At 36.6% G+C, this 19,824-nt stretch overlaps 1 protein-coding gene across 1 annotated transcript; it reads right to left on the reverse strand.

The window, feature by feature from the left end:
- Positions 1-726: 726 nt before the first annotated feature.
- On the reverse strand, positions 727-14,545 carry LOC104902123 (calcium-transporting ATPase 1). The gene is made up of 8 exons (XM_010689815.4): positions 14,308-14,545; positions 13,900-14,224; positions 11,584-11,638; positions 9,543-11,479; positions 8,834-8,992; positions 2,914-3,085; positions 2,216-2,514; positions 727-1,438 (listed from the first exon to the last, which is right to left on the reverse strand). The coding sequence occupies exons 2-8, from the start codon at positions 14,074-14,076 to the stop codon at positions 1,199-1,201; spliced, it is 3,039 nt and encodes a 1,012-aa protein (XP_010688117.1). The 5' UTR covers positions 14,077-14,224; positions 14,308-14,545; the 3' UTR covers positions 727-1,198.
- Positions 14,546-19,824: the final 5,279 nt, after the last annotated feature.

The following is a 19,824-nucleotide window of genomic DNA, read 5'->3' on the forward strand; positions in this document are numbered from 1 at the left end:
TACACTATATCAATCCCCCTCTCTCCTTCTTCATCACTACATACTCAACCCAAGTCCAAGAATGGCAATCACAACTGAGTTCACAAGGACGATGGGTTCACCGCGTACCACCACTAGCCACCTGCAAGCCATTGATTTTTTTTAGGACGATGGGCGAACATCTGGCTTAGATGTTCGCCTCATGGCCAGAACGTCCGGCCTAGACGTTCGGGTTGGATATTCCACCCATGACCGGAACGTTCAGGCCAGACATTCAGGCCATAGAGAGAAAAGAGGACGAGGGACCAGATGAGGAGATCGAAGTTATGGGGAAAGGGTAAAAAGATTACCCTTATAATTGTTACTCTGGACCCAGAATAATGTATTACCCTCATAGTCAAAAAAAGTACAGGCCCAATAAGTCCACCCTAATCCAGGTGTGTGGATTAAGTCTAGAGCTGATACTTCATGAGATTTTTCGACCCACTAAACCCAATCCAGGCAACGCCTAAGTTTGAGATCCAAAATTTACTTATTGTAACCATTCGATGAAGAAGCTCAACATTTTCACCAATTACAAAGAATATATATATACTTCCTCCGTTTCGTTTTGAATGCAACAAAGTAATATTTAACATCTCACAAATAATACTCTATTGCATTTAAAACGAAACAGAGAAGGTAAAAAAGAAGAAGATAAAAGCATTATTTAGCTTCTTTTCTGTCTGCGGATGGCAACCTTGAAAGTTAAAAAACATTGCAGTTTAAATCCAATATGGAAAAAATTACATGGATAAGTGGGGCCTATTATGCCCAATACTGATCACAATATGTGAAATACAACATATCAGGAAAGGATTATGCAGGCGACTTTCCCTATCATAATCCATGATATAATCCATGTTCGAGTTAACAGATGATGTGGAGATTTTCTAGTATCAGAGATTCATCAATCAATTCAGCGAATCATCGAGTACCACCATTCTCGAGAACAGACAGAATCACAGAAGCAATCTGAGACTAGAGTGAAGCAACAAGAAATCTGAACATCATTTGAAAGATGCCTACGAATTCATCAGATGTTCGATTAATCACAAAGTTAGAACTTGCAAAGATCATTGCTTCAGGCAGTGGCAGCTGTAGAAGCACCTGCACGTACTAGAAGTTGCAGCAAGCTACAAAATTTTCTTCTCCAACTTCACGTTCAATATTCAAGGGTTCATATTGGGATCATCTTCAAAGCAGCAGCAACTGGCATGCCAAGAAACCCAAACAAGATGCTCACCGACCACTGAGTTAGAGTAAGTGGAGTCGTGTTTGCAAATGTACCGAGGTACTCGATAATTACAATTTGGAAAAGGACAGTTGATGTGAGAACACCCACAAATATGTAGTTGTTCAGGATCCCTGCAAAAACATTAATCTTTTCCATCTCCCTGGAGTTGATCTCGTTGAATACCTGACACAGAGAATTTTCTGTAAGCTTGACTAGGTCTCACATTTTGAAAAGACTTGGAGAGAAAATTCTCATCACAGGATAACATATATGGAGGACTAGGAGGATTTGGAAAGAAGTTCTCGAAACTTTGAGAGAGACAATACGAATTCCAGAATGAAGAAAAGAATAGCTGAAAGCTGATCAGTTCACTCTTGATTTTAAGCAATATCACACTTAATTTTAAGCCAGATACTGACTAGTGACTACTGTTCTGGGCTCAGAAAAATGCAAAAAAAAAAAAAAAAAGAAAAAATCAGGGTCAATGTAATAACAATAGAATAGAGGTTCAATATTTTATCTATAGAACAGCTTGTAAAGTGAATGAATCTGTAAGAGCTCTTTTATTGTGGGCAGTGCATAACTGCATATAAAGAGTTCTTCCCCTCAAACCTTCCTAGAAGGTGGGAGGGGGATTACTGATGCTTTTTCTGCCGCCTATTTGTTTTTGTGCTTGCTTGTTCTGTTGTTTGAACTGTATTGACATATCCAGTTTGGTAATAAAATCTATATTCTCATTGCCAACAAAAAGATACACTCAAGTTCTTGAGCACTGCTTTCATTTTTTCTTTTCCCTAATGAAATTAGTATTTTGTTGCTTCTCCTAGTTGCTTTATATCTATAGACAATTAGTCGCATCAATTCACATGTTCACGCTCACCCAAAAAACAAATGTAATTTGTAACATATTGCTGACAGACATATAGAGCAGCAATGTAAGGAGAGGTCTGATATTTATACCTGGCAGAAGACAAATGAGTTGAATATAATTGTGTTCAGTGTTAACTCAGAACCAGGACCGCTGAGCCCAAAAGCTTCAATTCCTCTACTCTGTAGATACCATATGACAACAAATTGATAAATTGATTGACCAAGTATATTCCTCCACATCACATTACTGATAATGCTTCCTTTCCTTCCAACAGGCTGACGCTTCATCAATTCATCGCTAGGAGGCTCAGTGGCCAGTGCAAGGGCTCCAAGGGTATCCATAATCATGTTAACCCACAGAAGCTGAACAGCAGTAAGTGGAGCACTTCCTGGAAATAAAAAGATAAAGAGTAATTAGGTGGAAAATTGTGCTTCTTGTTGGGTCCATCTCATACTGGCCATAGTTAATCATTCATGAACCATAACCCTGAGAGTCAGTAAAAGAAATATTTTAGCAAGCTTAATTCATTCATATGCGAAGTTCATGAACGAGGTGAACACACCTGAAGTTTCTATGGGTTACTTCAAGTTCATGCATGTAAAATTTAAAATGTCAATATATGATTTCTTGGGTGAAGTATGTCAATTAACTAGACCATGTTAAAGATTCCTGTTTTTCATCTTTTCATTTTTCTTATCCTATTTAAGTTCTTATTGGGATTCTGTGAAGACCCAAGGGGTACTTTTGGACCTGTTTGGATATCTGTGATTGAGGTTATAGGGCTCACCGGTCAAACAGACTGAAGAAAAGTTGACAATAAGGGCAACAATGTTGACTGTTAATTGAAATTGTACAAATTTCTGAATGTTGGTATATACAGAGCGTCCCCATCTGGCCACCGTTACAATTGTAGAAAAATTGTCATCCAAAATAATGACATCAGCACTCTCTTTTGCCACCTGACATGAAACAGTTAAAGTTTAGGACATGAGTTATCATGCGTGTATAAATAAATGTTCTTGAGACACTGACTGTAAAGAAATCAGAACTGAGAATGCATGTACACTTCATTTCCATGAAAATAAAGAAACAACAAATCTTATGATTTCTTACAAAATCCTCCATGTCAGCTGACTCTACTAAAAACAACAAAATGCTACCAGAGAGTACTCCATCAGAAAAAATGGAACACTTAATCGGTGAACATGAGTATAGCAGTAACTACTAAAATGGCCCACACAAAAGGTTGCACTTATAGACAAGTTTGCTTCAATCTTAATGTAACAAAGAAAAGAGAAGTGCTATGGCTTGAGAAGACACGCCTAGATAATTTGTTTCCTTACCCTTTTCGAGATATATATTGAGGAAAGGGTGTGGATTTTTGTCTTCCATTTTCTTGTTGTGGGAAGGGGGGAGGGGGTGCTAAGCCTCTAACAACACATTGCAGAAGATTATTTGCAGGATTAACCTTATGCATATCTGTAACAATTAGCTGGAACTGCGTAAGCGATTGTTTTGAAATTTGACTCTAATTCTTTTCAAAGATAATTATTGTTAAGAGCAAGTAAACATGTGAGATGAAGACGATGAAATATAACAAAATTGACGCTTAGACGAAAAATAAAATATGCTCCCTCTATTTGGAACAAAAATAATCACATTGTCTCTACTCCTTAGCCTTAGGAATACTATGACTTTACTAAAAGACCTTCATAACCGTATCATCATTACTATAACCATCATTCACTCACGTAGGGTCATCTTGGGACAAGAAATCATAAACCAAAACTATTAGAGAAAACATCATTTTTTTCCAGATATCCTAGAGCTAAACCTAGCAAAAAAAAAAAACTCGTCCATATCCATTATCCAACCCAAACCCAAAACTATATGACCTAATTAAGACCCAAACTAAAAGTCAGTCGGACTGAACCAACCTGATTTTTAATGAGTTTCATATTTAATACTTTACCATAATAAATTACTCCCGCGGTCCTAGAAAGATTTGATCACATGTTGGGACATGTAGTTTCAGGTGATAAGTTGTAATATCAATATCAAATGATTATTTATTAAAAAGTACTCCCTCCGATCTTATGTAGTTTCAGGTGATAAGTTGTAATATCAATATCAAATGATTATTTATTAAAAAGTACTCCCTCCGATCTTTATTAGTTTACCCATTTCTTTTGTTTCTATTTTTAGAATGGGACCACTAGCTTTCCATCACACACATATTCAAATTTAACATAAATTAATCTTTTCTCTTTCTTTCTATGTCCCACAACGTAATTTCTCCTAAAACTCTATGCAAAAGAAACGGGTAAACTAATAAAGACAAGAGGAAGTAGATGTGATAGGATACAAGAGTTGCTGGAGTATTTTTTATTAAAGGAGAGAGAAAGTTGGGTATTTGTATATTGATTGAGATAGGCCGGTGGCAAAGAGGTGTTAGAAAATCAATATATTAATAGTTGGACCATGCTAATAATGAAAGTGTTCAAATTAATATGGAACAAACAAAAAAGGAAAGTGTTTAGACTATTCTGGACGAAGTGAGTATTTGATAATAGAGCCGCCGAACGAATATTACAGACTTATCACCTTAATGTCACTGAATTACAATTGACCTAACCCATGAACTAAAGTACTAAACCTTAGTATTCCAAGTCCAGACACAATAAAAAAACTCATATGTTAAGTTAGGTACAACAACCAACGACAGGGGCAAAGAGGTGGCACCATCACCTCTTAACACTTTCTGTAGAATTACGAGAAAAAGAGCATATGAGCTTAGAACTAAACAGAATCAATTTTTTCTAAATTGTATATAACAAAGGCATTGCAATTCAAATTCAACTAAGAGATATCCTTTTGGATATAGAGATATTGTAGAAACAAGAGGATTATTCATGATTACTCCAATGATGGTTAGGATATTTGAATAGCTAGTGGGGAACTCTGTAGTTGATCTCATGCTACAATATGTACAATGTAGCTGATCTAGATTGCATCTTGAATAATAAGAGACAGGTTGAACATTTTGAAACAAGCAAGGTTTGGTGTAGTTGGTTGGGGATTCATCTTAACCTTATGGTATTATCTTCCCTCATGCTCCCAAGTTCTAGCCCACAAATACCATAACAAGAAACCATAAGGGTTGACATCTGGTGAGGGTCCCTCTCCTTACCAACTAAGAATAAAAGAGTAGAACATCTTGGAAGAAGCTTATATTCAAAGTATAAAGGATGAAATATCTTGGAGGAATTTAATTATCAAGAAGAACAAGGACGTCTTTGAAGATGCGGACTTAAGAGCTCTAGGATTAAAAATTGAGCTTCCAAACTCAGAATAGTCACTAGTCACACTTTGAAGATTAACACAATCCTCTTAACAAAAATGAATTAATAGATGACAAAAAAATTCCAGGCACCACCTTCATATAGAAGTATAAGACAAAGACAAATATTTCTAACTAAGCTTTTCTTTATGGAGTTTTGTGGGCAATAATGTTGTTGCTATGATTATAAATATCAATGCCAGATTTAAATTTTTTATTGTTTCTTCAATTTTTGAAATTGATCTTACAAAATAAAACCCCTTTTCTTCGTCTCGGTAAGCCCGTGCACGGCTTTATGTCACATATTCTATGTTTATTAAGAATTGAAAAATAACTACAATTCGGTGAAGTATACACCAAAACCCAGTCAAAGTACTTTCCAAAAATTGTTGACGCTATATGTTGCATCATCTAGTCACTGTCTCACACGCCTAAATTACCATAACCAGTTCTTCCCTTTTAACTTGTCATTAATATCTACAACTCTAGCTCTCAAAAATCTTCGTACAAAGTTCTCTTCCTAAACTGTTCCCACACATCCATTTAAATATTTACATCATGTCCATCTCTACCTATGCTACTGTGACTCTAGGACCAATGTCCGACAGGGGTACGTGTCCAAGCATCCAACTCGGCTATTTAATGGAGAGTCCGAGTGTTCCACCATGTCCAAGGATCCCACACGGGTACTTGATGTGAAATGAAGAGTCTGAGCAACATAGATTGACCTAGTTACATGGTTAGCTCTAAGTTAATCTTTCCAGAACAACCTTACCTAAATGCCTAATAGTCAAACTCATACATATAAAATAGTTGTCCTATAGAATTACCCTTTTGACCTTAAAAGGCGCTATAGTCGCACAAAATTGCAGCTGCTCCCTTCCATTGCACATATCCATTGAGCCACCCTAGTTGTATTGTATTAATCATATCTTAATCAAAATCTTCATTCCTCTTCAAATTGACCTAAAGTACTTATAATGATAACTTATGGGAAACTCCTTCCCATCCATCGGCTCAAGTGATTCCTCTCATTACAAAACAACACCCCATACACTTCCGTGTGCTTTGACTTAACCCCTTTTCAATCGTGTAATCCTATGTTACTCCTCCACATGTTTTAAATTTTTTTCCACGTAATGATATATGTCTTTAAGCAAGTCATTATTTTTACGTTGTATTTTCTGACATTTTCAACCAAAGCACGTCTTTCGGTAGTTTATCAAAAGTCTTCTTCGTCTTTAATATTAATCATATGTCTAATAAGATGAATGACCCTTAGGTAAATCTAAATTGGTTCTCCAAAATGCTCATACATTTACTCAATCAATACTATATTAGTCCCGATCGTGATGTCATGGTGTAACTCATAAGTTCTATCCCGAAAGTTTTAACAACGTCAGGCGTTTCCTTAATTTTTGAAAATGGGTACCATTATCTTGTTTGTTCAAGCTTATGGTATTCAATGTGTAATCGGTCTATCATGCAAATTTCGATGTTTCTTTGGTTTGTCATGCAAATCTTGTTCATGTAGTTTGTTAACTAATCAATACCAACATGCCCTAGTAATATCAAAACCTCGACAACAATACCATCTAGGCCCACCACTTTCTTAAGTTCATTCTATTTAATGATTTCTCTAGTCTCTACCTCTATCTTCACCTATATATGGAATTTACACCTCAACTACATTGTTTATAAGCTAATCATCTATAAGAAACCAACTTTCTTCCCACTCTCATCTTGCCCCAAATACCAAAATCATACCCACCAGACCTCATAATTCTAACTTTTTTTCTAACCTAATTGGTCTCTTGGAGACGTATAATGTTAAAACTTGTTCTCTTCATCACAAGGGATCCTATGTTCCAAGATTCTACACAACTTAATCTCAATGTTCTTCACTAGTATCTCTTGTCTATAGCCTGGAAGCCTTTGCTCATTTGACACCACACTTCAGCAAAGATGTAGTGCTTCCCTTCAAGGTGAAATCCTTTACCTAGGAACCTTTACATACTTACCGTTGCACTTACGGCCCGTTTGGTAGTCGTTAATAAATTGCAGTAATGGGAATGAATTATAAGTGTAATTTTATTAGGGAGCACCCTTAAAATCTCCATGGGGAGGCATTTTTTCTCCATAGGCAAGCAATCTCACCCCTAAACTTGTGTTCTTGTCTCCAACGGGAAGCAATTTTCATTACCACTCATTACCACCTACAAGGTGGTATTGGATGGGAATGAAAATTCAAGAAGAAAAGTGGACACTTTAGGATAAACAGCATTACCATGGGAATGGACAATGATATTTTTCACAAATTTACACACAAATTCATTCCCATTACCACCATTTATGACCAACTACCAAACGGGTCGTAAGGGTCTAGGAAGTGCAGTGCATCACTGAGTAAAGAACGTGCCCCTAGCAACCCTTTGAAGACCACAAGCCTATTAATAGAGAATAACATAACTAAATCATACAATAATCCTACCTAGCTTTATTAGTAGTAAACTTTTTCAAAAATTTGTTGTATTTCAAAGAGTTCTATGCATTTAAAGCCTTGCACATTTCTTATTTTTTAAAATGCTCATAATTTGAAATAAGGAAAATTTGCTATAAACTACCTTATAAGAACATGTTGCAAAAAACAACATTATAAAAAAAATGTTGTCAAACTATCTCTTAAAACAAAAATGTTGTAAGAAGCTACCTTTGACCGAATTTCGGCCAATGACCACCTTTTTGGGCGTTGAACTTTTCTTTTTTAGTGTGTTTTTCCTTCCCTTTTCGTCCAATTTCACCCAAAATTTTGTCTCCTTTGAGAAAATAGTATTAAGTTGTGGTTGTTTGGAAAAGTTAGGTGAAAATGAGGGAAAAGAAGAATAAAAAGAAAAGGTCAACACCTGGATAAAGGTGGTCAACGACAAAAATTCAACCAAAAAGTAGCTTTTTACAACTTCTTGCTATAAAAGGTAGTTTCCTACAACATTTTTTTAAGGTAGTTTTTCACAAAAACATGTTTTTATAAAGAACTTTCTGACGTATGTTCCTTAAAATAATCATATAATAAACCTAACTAGCTCTATTAGTAGTAAAAAATTTCAAAAAATTTGTTGTATTTCAAAGACTAGTCTTGTAGAGTATTACTTATTTTTAAAAATGCTCAGTTTGAAATTATCATCTTGGATAGAGTTTACTATTTTAGACATTGCAAATTTACAGTACAGCCAGAGCCAATCCTATCTTAAGTTCTTCAATGGACCTCCTTCGCACACATCCTAATTTTAATGTACCATCACATCTTCTGAAAATTTGAGAATTTTATATAAAAAAAGACTTGAAAAGAAAAATTTGCCAACAAGAATACCTCAGTTCCAGCAATTCCCATAGCAAGGCCGATATCTGCTTCATGAAGGGCAGGAGCATCATTTGTACCATCTCCTGTCACTGCCACAACTTCTTGAAGGGTTGTCCGCAAATGTCTTACAAGGGTGTGCTTATCCATTGGTGAAGATCGAGCCATAACCTAAGAGGTGAGATTAATCAATACAACAGTCGATAGCCAAAAATCCACTTGCACATTGTTGGCAAATTAAATAGCAAGTTAACCCTGCTATGATTGCAAAAAAAAAAAAAAAAACAAAAATAAGAAGAGTTCATGCATCAAGAAAGAAATCATGAAAGTTTTCGTCCTTTCTGGTTTCACGCACATCAAGCTTTCTTAATGAGGAAAAATGGATTGGCAGTGTCACCTAAGCAACCCCAAAAGAAAATATAAACAAGGCAGAGTACTATTTTCTCCATATCAAAAAGGTGGTAATGCTAAAACTAAGGATAAAGAAACATATCATTTATAAAGGTTGCATTCATCATGACACGTATATCATTCATGCATAATTCCATTTCAGCCTTATCTTTCAGGAATGCTAATTAGAAATTTGACAGCCTTTACAAGCCAAAAAAGGAGCTAGTGTGGAGAACTAAGGACAAAGTTTCAATAATTGGAGGAAAACTTCTTTGTAGCCATATACATTCTACAAGAGGCAAGAGAAGGGCAAAGAACAGCATAGAAAAACCTGAATTTTTGGTATCAGTTCAGTTAACTCTTCCTCACTCTTCTCACGAAACTCAGGGCCTTCGATAGCTATGCCGTCTTTAGTGAGAATCCCACATTCTCTAGCAATTGCCTTTGCTGTATTTATGTTGTCTCCTGTAACCATTCGGACAATAATTCCAGCTGACCTGCAGATCGCAACAGATTCCTTGACACCAGGGCGCACTGGATCTTTGATGCCTACTATACCAATGCAGGTGTATCCATCAGAAGGAATAGAACTATCAGCAGAGTAACTATCTCCCAAGTCCTGATAAGCAAGGCATAAAGTGCGTAGAGCATCATTAGCAAACTCTTCAATTGTGGCATTTAAATGTTCAACTGATGATTTATCCAGGGAGACAACAACTCCATTTGCATCAATAACCCTATCACATGCAGCCAGAATAATCTCAGAAGCACCCTTACAGTGTGCCCTCAGACCTCCATTAGGAATCTCCAGAATCACTCCCATTCTCTTCTTTGAGGAGTTGAAAGGCTCCACTTTCACAATTTTCGATGCTTCACGCTCTGTCATGAAATCACCACCAATTGATAACCCAAACTCCAATATAGCAGTTTCAGTGGGACTTCCTAATATCTCAGTTTTGTTGTTTTTGGCTATAACAACTTCTCCTCCAGTATTATTGAAAATTGATTCTAAAAGAACTTTCCGTGCAAAATCAGGAATGTTAGATGTAGTGAGAGATTCCTTGAAGTTGTTTGCTTCCACAGTTTTCCCACATATGTGAGCTTTGACAACAGTCATATGATTGGTAGTAAGTGTCCCCGTTTTGTCACTGCAGATAGTAGTAGCAGATCCCATTGTCTCACAAGCAGCAAGGTGACGTACAAGAGCCTTGTCATTCATCATTTTCTTCATTGCAAACGCAAGGCTCAAAGTCACAGCCAAGGGTAGTCCCTCAGGAACTGCAACAACAACGATTGTAACAGCAATGGCAAAAAATTCCAAGATCTGAAGGGCATCATCACCAGATAAACTCCATGTAGAACCATCTTGTAACTTACGGCTGAATAATCCTTGAACCATCACAGCAAACGTAACCACTGCAAAAAAGAGCCCAATTTTTCCAATGACAGTTGCCACTCCATTCAATTTCACCTGCAGGGGGGTTTCATCATCACCTTCTTCACTAAGAGTAGCCATCAATTTACCCCATTGCGTTCTCATGCCGACAGTGGTAACAAGCATTTTCAGTGACCCGTCCTGAACTTTAGTGCCTGAACAAAGAAAAGGATGTTCAAGGTTAACATGAATGGGTTCACTCTCTCCAGTTAAGCTTGATTCATCAATAATAGCAGAATATCCTGAAATAAAAAGTCCATCAGCTGGGACCTGATCTCCAATGGCAAGATGAACAATATCCCCTGGCAGTAGGTCATATATCGATAGTTTCTGTCTACAACCATCTCTAGTAACCTGAATTGTGATCTTCTTTTTTTCCTTATCCAAATCCTTAAATTGCAATGATTGTCTATAATCACTTGTTGCAGTTACAAATACAACCAAGAAAATGCTAGCAACAATTCCAAGACCATCATGGGCTCCCTTGGGCCATCCTTCGATTAAAATGCCAACAAACAAAGAAACAATTGCACAAACTCCAAGTATCATAAGAGTCATGTCTTGAAGCGCTTCCCAAACAAAAACTAAGAAACCCTTAGGTGGACTTTCAATGAATCTATTAACACCATAAATCTCCTTCCTTTGATTCACCAACTGCTCAGAAGTAGATATTCCACTCATGGTTGACGTAGAGAGCTTCTTTGTGAGACCCTCAACTCCACCATGCGCTTTCAGCTTCTTCGTGTTGCGACCCTCAACAATGGACCCCAGCTCATCAGCACAAATCTCAAAGCCAGCTGATTTGACTTCTTCGGGTGGAGTATATGATACACCTGGCAGTCATTAACCAGTAAGTAAAGTCAATGAAGAGGCCACCTTCAAGTCAAAGCAAGCCCACTACCAAGTTGATAGGAGAAACTACAAAACAGATACATACCCTGTATAAACTGGAGGGCAGCTTGTGAGACCAAGAGTGCAACCCTCAACTTCTCCTGCAAGCATTAAAATAAGAAGGAAGAAGGAACCAATCAGCTCATGAGGTAGCACACTATTAGATCATGGATGAATGATGCAGTTGAACTTGAACAGTTTTAAAACTGCAGATTTTATTTAAATCTCAGCCATTACATTTACTCTAGAAAGAACCAATAAACACATGCTACATATAGCATAGCTAACAACCTAATGATTTAATGCAATGGATGTATTCATTTTGGCGGTCTATTTTTTTTTTTTTTTGGGGGGGGGGGGGGGAGAGGATCCGACATATAATATTTTATTTTCTTTAATGTGTGTTAATGAAAGCAACTGTTTGACTTTAACTTGTTGACGAATAATACTTTTATGTATCAACTTCCAGGATACAAAAACTAGAGAAATCGGTATAGGCTCTATTAGGTTATTAGTACTCCCTCTGTCCCTGGATAGACTTCCCATTCAAGCCCTATCTTTTGACCCTTAATATCTTTGAGGCAAAATTGGGCTGAACTGTAGCGCGGGTGCACCATATAGCCCCAACTACGGCTTATAACTAGAACACTGCAAAGTACGAACCCGGGTGCAGTCTGTACCAATAAATGAGGTTGGCGCCCAAAATTCTCACCGAATTCTCCCCCTTTTATTATTTCTTCTTTTTTAACCCTAATTTTTTTACTTAAACAAAAAGAAGGCACATGCCTTTAATTTTTCCTTCTTCAACTGAACACAGAGACTTTCTTCCCCAAATTCCCTCATACTTCCCCAAAATCCCTTTTTTTCCTAAATGAACCCTAAATACTGAAAGACTGAAATTTGCATAAAAACAATGAGCTCAGCTTCATCTTCAAGTTTCAAGAAAGAATTCAAATACCAGTTTAGGTAATGGTAGGGTTCATTGTCGACATTGATTGCTTACAGTAGTCCAAACTACTTGAAGTTCAAGCACAATAAAGGAAAATGCTTCTATGGCTGCCGAATATATAGCAATCGACTTATGGGCAATGAGAATTCCAGCCAACCTCATTTATGGTACGGACTTCACCACGTCCGTACTCTGCGGTGTTCTAGCTGTAAGTCTTAGTTGGGGATGTTTGGTGCACCCGCACTATACTTCACGGAATTGAGCTCAATTTTGCCTATCTTTAATTATGTATTAATAAGAAGCATAAAACGTTGATGGTGTGAATGTACACCTACCAAAGATCCAAATGACTATTTTATTTATTATATATTTGAAAGAAGTTATGGCAATATTTGCAAATATTGACTTTGAAAAATGCACAAAACAAGTCTATTAATACTTATATGTATGAACTTCGAGTGCACAGTTTCTCCAAAAACCTACAAAGGAATAATCCAAATTTCTAGCAAATCCTAAATGCTGACATAAATCGAGTTAGAACCTACTCGACATCAGCATCATTATAACCGCAACAGCAACCACTTCAAACCTCAACCTCTAAAACGACCAAAATCCGCAAAACCTTCTTAGCTTGTTTACAACAATAACAAGCAAAATGTTACAGGAGTTTTAGTTAGTAAGAAGTTTGTTAGATTAGTTGGTCAAATTTGTAAGTTCATTATAAACTTATAATAGGATATTGTTAAGTTCTTCTATAAATAGTTAAACCTTTAATCTGTCATAATCATCCAAGAAAATACATAACTTTCCTAAAAGGGAAATAATTAGAACACTTTCTACTTTTGCTTTTTCTTTCTCTATTTCTCTCCAATCACATGGGGCACTCTCTTTTTTTCTTCTCTACCTCTCTCCTATCCAAATTTTGTATTGGAGTTGATGAAAAAAAAAGTGTTGCAAGTAAAAGAAATGGAGGAAGTATTACAATTCTTCTTCTCTCTAGAAATTCTCTCCTAAATTTCTGTTATTTATCTCTCTTCTCTCCCTCATTTTCAGTAAACTTCTGTCAACTCTTTGACACATTTCTGCAGTGAGTTCTATCCTGCATCACATAAAGATTGAAATTGTACAAAAAAACGAAGATGTTCAGTGTCTTAACTCTACCTTTCAGATATGTCTCCAGTTTTAGTTTCTACTCTACTTAGGTTAAATTTCTGCTAAAATATGCTTTTTCGGCGCTTTCTAAAAGGATCTAAAATAGAAATTTCATACAACGGAATCTACTAACTTAGATCACAAATAATTCAATTATATACAAAAACAACAAGCACGTTAGATCAACTCTCTCCAATATAGCAAAACACAACACTAAATTAAGTCGAAAAGAAGCAAAAAAAAAAAAAAAAAAATCTAAACCTGATTGGAACGGCGAATAGCCTGAGCCTCAGAACGTTTCTTGAGATTTGCAGTGAAACGAAATCGACGCTTTGGATTCTTCACCAACCAGCACAAACTCCTCCATCTTCGAAGCGCTTCTTCTGATGAATTCTTCGCCTTCACTTCTCCAAACTCTTCATTTATCAAACTCTCCATCTCCGAATCTCGCCAATTTTTAACAAAAAGAAAAAAGGAAATTATGAAGCTAAATAAGCTGAAATTGAAGCTTCAAATCACCGAAAATCGCACGAATTATCTCTCATCAACTGTTCGCAATTCAACAACCGTTCTTCTCAAGTCAACGCTGAAGAAGCAATCAATCAACGAAGTAAGAGACAAATCGGCGAAAATTGAAGTCAATTAAATGTGACGGCGATAAAATTTTACCAGAGTTAGGTTGATTTTGATGCAGATGTCGATGTCGATGTCGATGTCGATGTCGTGATGCTAAAATGAGAGTGGAGTGTGTGTGGAAAGTGAAATTTTTTTGAAAATGTTTGTTTTCTGCGAAAATGATTTTAATATTGGTAAGAAGGAAAACAATACTACTCCTATAAACTTTGTTGAATTAAGCAAGTGGTGTGGGGGGAGACTGGAGAGGGGGAGTTTGGCCTTTTCTAGAAATCTTTTTCCTTGTTTAAGTGCCGAACGCGGAAAGGTTTGATTTTTATTCGATGAGGAAGACATGATTCCTGCTACAGTGTTTGGTGCGTTGCATTGGTGTTGGCGAGTCAGATGCGCCCATGTGGTGAGGGGGGGGAGTGGAGCTGCCACTGTGCTACTACAGGACAAATATAAAACGTTTTGGGCGAGACGCGTCTCATTGGGAGTGAAAAAAAAACTCGTATGAATCCGGTACACATTAATGGAAAAAACTTTGTTTACCCAATTGTTAATCTATTCACTAGAGATAGACATTAATAATAAATGGAGTCCAACTCAGCAGAATTGTTTATTTTTATTTTTAATGGGGAGTCTACCCAGTGGGTAGATGTAGCAATCTCTCACACTAATGAGTGTGTAATAGAGGTGCTAATCGAGTTGAGCAGCTCGTGATCGACTCGGTCAACTCTCGACTCGAGTTCGTGATCGACTCGAGACCTTAATGAGTCGAGTTGAGAAAGCTCCAACTCAACTCGATAAGCTCGCGAACAACTTGTTAAAAATTTTTATATAAATTGTTGAAATGAGAATGAAAAAAATATATACTTAAAAAGAAAGTAAGGTAATCAAGTTAGAAAGGAGGAGGGAGAAACAATGCATAAAACTTATCCCACATTGGTAGAAAGACAAAAAAATCAAAGTCTATTTTAAGATGGTGGCTTAAACAAAAGTCCCACATTGGTTGAAAAGTAAAAACCAAAGCTTATTTTCTTTATAAAAGGGAAGGATGACATTTGAGAGTATGGTTGAGCTTGATGGATTTGTGTTGGCTTGAGCATAATGAGCCCAAGTCGAGTTGAGCTTGACAAGTTCGAGTCGAGCTTAACGAGCTCGAGTCGAGTACTAGAGTCGAGTCGAGCATCAATAATTTTTATCGAGCACGAGTCGAGCTAGGAAATTTGGTGCTTGACAAGTTTCGAGTCGAGTCGAGTCGAACAGACCCCAGCTCACGATCGACTTGCTCGATTAGCACCCTTAGTGTGTACTCAATAGATATTGGGTAGGTTGTAATGATTATCACTTTTACTAGTTCGTCTTTCTCTCTCCTAAGATTTTCTTGTCTTTTCAGTTTCTCTTTCATAATTGCTTGATTTTCTCTCTCTTCAAATTTTTACTCCGTTTTTCAGTTTTTGTAATATAGTTGATTATACAATTGAACATGTTATAGAGGACTAAGATTATTATATTGTCAGTTTCGATATAGTGTTTTGTGTGTGGTATAATGCTTTTCTCTGTGCTATATTATGTTTATTGGTGATATTGTTTCTTTGTGCTATAGTTCATTTGTGCTATAATGTGTTTGTTTATGATATAATATATTTCTTTCTGATATAGCGTATTTGTTTGTGATATAGTTTGTTTATGTGTAATATAGTTGATTGTACAATTAAACCTCTTATAGAAGATTAGGATAATATTGTCAATTTCGACATAGTGTGTTTGTATGTGGTATAGTGTGTTTCGATTTGTTATAGTGTTTATTTGTAATAGTGTTTCGTTGTGTTATGCTATATTTGTTTGTGATATAGTATATTTCTCTCTTATATAGTATATATGTTTGTGATATAGTGTGTTTCTGTGTATTATAGTAATGTGTCCCGATTCACGTACGTGAGTCTAGTGCATACTAATTTTACTGTGAACCAGGTCCACACAAGTCAGATTGATCTCTCTAATGCCAATATCTTATACATTGAATTCATTCATCATATATAGTACACAGAAGACTGATTTTTGTTTATATGAAACTCTCCTTTTTAGTAATTTTGCTTATTTGGATGCTTTTAGTTGAGTAATGAAAAAAAAATACTTTTGGGTGTACCATGTTCATGGTACACCCAGATGTATAATAAATTTTGTACAATACAGCACAACCCAACTCAACCAAGTAACACTAGTTTTTGTGATAATGGTAAGAAATGTGTCTTAAGTTATAGGACCTGTTTGGTAAAGAGAGTTTTGGAGAAAAATTAGAGGTTTGGCTCATATTAGATTATGTAACGAGTCAATGCTCTCATTTGAGTGTTTAGTAAAGAGAGGGGTTTGAATTCATATCATGGTGCGTTTGGGAACATAGAATTGAATTTAAAATCTAGAATTTATGCAAATGCATTGCTTGAGAATCCAATAGAATTTGGGTTTGAATTTGGGTCAAATACTTAAGATTTCGGACACGCCTGATTTTATTGGATTTCAAATAACTATGAATTAGATGTCATTTCTAAATTCTATTATTCTCACATTTCTTTTTCTCATTCTCCATTTTCGCTCCTCGCTCCACTCTTATCTCTCAGTCCAATCTGATGTTGTTCTTTGCACACAAAAGAATTAGCGACTTTTATTTCCTTCTTCTTCATACCAAAATCCAATTTTCATGACATAACAATTTTATGTAAGTAGTGAATCTGTAGAAATTAAATAGATTAAACCTGAATTACAAGAACGAGTTGCCCCGTGGTATGATGGTCATGCCTTAGAAATGAATTTTCCACCACCAGTGCGGATTCACGATGACGTTCGTCCCTCAAGGTTCAGACAACTATCTCTTACTCCGTGCATCCGGATCAAAGATTGGTATTTCTCAAGAACTACTCAAATCTTAGAGAGATAATAGGGTAGGCTTGTGTTTAGGGTTTATTAGAATAGAAAAATAATGAAATCTCAGTTTTGAGGAGCAGTATTTATATTAAAGTATAAAAAGGAGTTCCACGAATTGCGAAAATCGCAAACCGCGTCAAAAGACGGTCACCTGATCAGGTTGGCGAAGCCGCTCGATTGGCCCACAGAACGAAAAGCGACAATGAGCCAAAATCGAGGAAAAAGGAGCTCGCCCAAAACCAAAAACTTGTAGGAAAAGGAAAAGATCGTCTCGCTCGATGAAGCGATCCATCGCCCGGTCGGGCAGACCTTCACCCGGTCGGGCGCGAAGCAAACTTTCGCGTTGATTATTTGGATGTTATCCAACATTTTAGTCTATCATTTTCTTTATGCAATTGAATTTTGTAATTCATTGTGGAGAAAGCAGTGGCAAAGGTTATTCAGAGGTCAGCATAAGGTTTCAAATTGACTTGCGTGGAGGCAAAATTCATGATTTTCCAGGCAAAATTCTAGGACTTTAAGTCATAATTTTGTGACTTTGGTGACGATTGTGCCTGGTTACGCCTCTACATCTGATGCAAATGGTTTACGTCTCCAATTGACGAACATCATGTCTTGATATTTGTGTCAAGAATTGTAGTGTCAAACTCGAAACCGGCACAAATCATGTTTTCTCTACTAGCGCCTGTTCCCACCTTAAAAGATGACAAACCATCGCCGCTGCAGCCTCTCTCTTCCCTCTTGTTACCCACTTCCCTCCCTCTCTCTCTCTCTTCCATCGTTGCACCATTGCGACACCTTCACCTCCACAACTCGAAGTGTATACTTTTATGGTAGAATCCGACCATTTAAACTCCAAATTTGGAGTTTTTATGGTTGAATTTCACCATCTTAAGCCTTTATGTGAATGGTTTCTTTCTCTATCTTTTTCTCTTGCTTTGTTTTTGGGTCTTAATGGTTGAAATGTTGGTTGTGAATGGTGATGGAAGAAATTTTTTGGCACTGGTAGAGTGAGGAATGTTTAGCACTTTAGCGGTTGTGTGGGTATAAGTGGTGGAGGAAGAAGAATTGGTGGTGGTTTATTGAGCGAAGCTACTGGTTTTTAGGTCGTTAGGTTTAATTTTCGGGGTGGGTAGGGATGGTTATCAAGGGTTGGATGTTGTTTTAGGGTGGGTGAGGATTGTTTTTATTGGGGGAGGTCTGGTTTTAGAGTGGTTTTGAGGGGGTTGGTTGATTCCGTGAGGTTAGGGTGGTTTTTGGGATATGTATGTTGGTTCTTTTTAGGGGGGTTGAAGGTTGTTCTTGGATGGATGGTGGTGGTTATTAGAATTTGGAAAAGAGAGGAAGAGATTAGAGAAATCAAAGAAATAAATATACCTGTTTGATAGGTCATAGGTCAATTGGGATTTCTTTAGGAAGATTCTTCAATGATTTGGAATATTGTAGGTGTGTCGCCTTCACGGGATGAGCTCGGATTTAATTACCTGGTTATAGGATTTATTGAAAAATAAAGTTGTCAACAAGTCTTTAAAGGAAGACTAATAAATCTAATTGGATATTATTTGACAAACCATATCGACATCTTAGGGACTTATCCAATATAGATTCCGATCCCCCTCATGACTTCATAATTGGTAAATTAACCAAAGACTGATTTCGGGGTGAGGATACGAGCATGATCAGGAATCACATTCGCCCATTGTTAGCCTCTACTTAATACGATTTGTGTCTATGCAAATAAATAACCACGCAATATGTTCATGCAATCTAAAAATTAAAATATGTTGGTTTATTAAACATAAAAGACCAATGTTTGGTGATATGTTATTTCTGCGATCAAATTACACGGAACCTTACACAGTTGTCCAAATTATTTGAATTTCATATTTAAAAATGTTATTTAGGTCTTGAAAAAAAAAAAAAGCATGTGCAGTAACCAAATTACAGGGAACCTTACACAGCTGGCAAGTATATGAATAAAACGAGTTTTGGACAACCACCCCGACAACTTACTTCTTTGCAAAGTAACCTCGACAACTTGTAAAAACTTGAACATACTTATTGACGATTTTGTGCTTCCTCAAATCAGCTAGTTAACTTCCACAAATTAGCTATCATTTTTTCAAAAAACAATACGTAATGCTAGAAAAATTCTCTTGCAAGTCATTTCGACATGCATGCTTCGTAACTCCAACTTAGGACATTAGTTAGGGGTGTATTTTAGCTCCTACCATCTAACCAAAACAGACTTCAGGCATGTCCTCCAAAAAAAAACATATTTATTAATCACTCGTAAGTAGGCTTCCTTTCCAAAGCAGGACGATTGACCCTCATTCGAAGTAATATTGATCCTTTCCCCTCTTATCTCTGCTACTCTTCTGTAAAAGCTCACGTCATATAGCCTCGTAAATCATTCTAAGTTAAATATTAAATAGCATTAGTGAAAGCCATTTAGAATAAAACGATACTGAGGTTGTCACCTGCTGCAGTCAAACCCATTGATATGGTTAGGTTAACTCTATGAGCGTAGTTTAGAAAACATACGTATTACAAAACATGGTTCAACTATTACAGTACATAGCGCAAATCTAGTACAACATACATTCAAGCATTCTTCACAAACGTCATTTAGTAAAATGAGAT

Source organism: Beta vulgaris, chromosome 1 (genome assembly GCF_026745355.1).
Source record: "Beta vulgaris subsp. vulgaris cultivar EL10 chromosome 1, EL10.2, whole genome shotgun sequence".
NCBI classification, from domain to species: domain Eukaryota; kingdom Viridiplantae; phylum Streptophyta; class Magnoliopsida; order Caryophyllales; family Amaranthaceae; genus Beta; species Beta vulgaris.

Bases quoted from the DNA above. Each gene is read 5' to 3' on its own strand.
- LOC104902123 (XM_010689815.4), bottom strand. From the start codon at position 14,076: ATGGAGAGTTTGATAAATGAAGAGTTTGGAGAAGTGAAGGCGAAGAAT. The intron at 8,993-9,542 runs GTTTTTCTATGC...CTCACCTCTTAG, and splicing joins AACTGATACCAAAAATTCAG to GTTATGGCTCGATCTTCACC. The intron at 2,515-2,913 runs GTGAGCCCTATA...TTTTATTTCCAG, and splicing joins TTCTTCAGTCTGTTTGACCG to GAAGTGCTCCACTTACTGCT.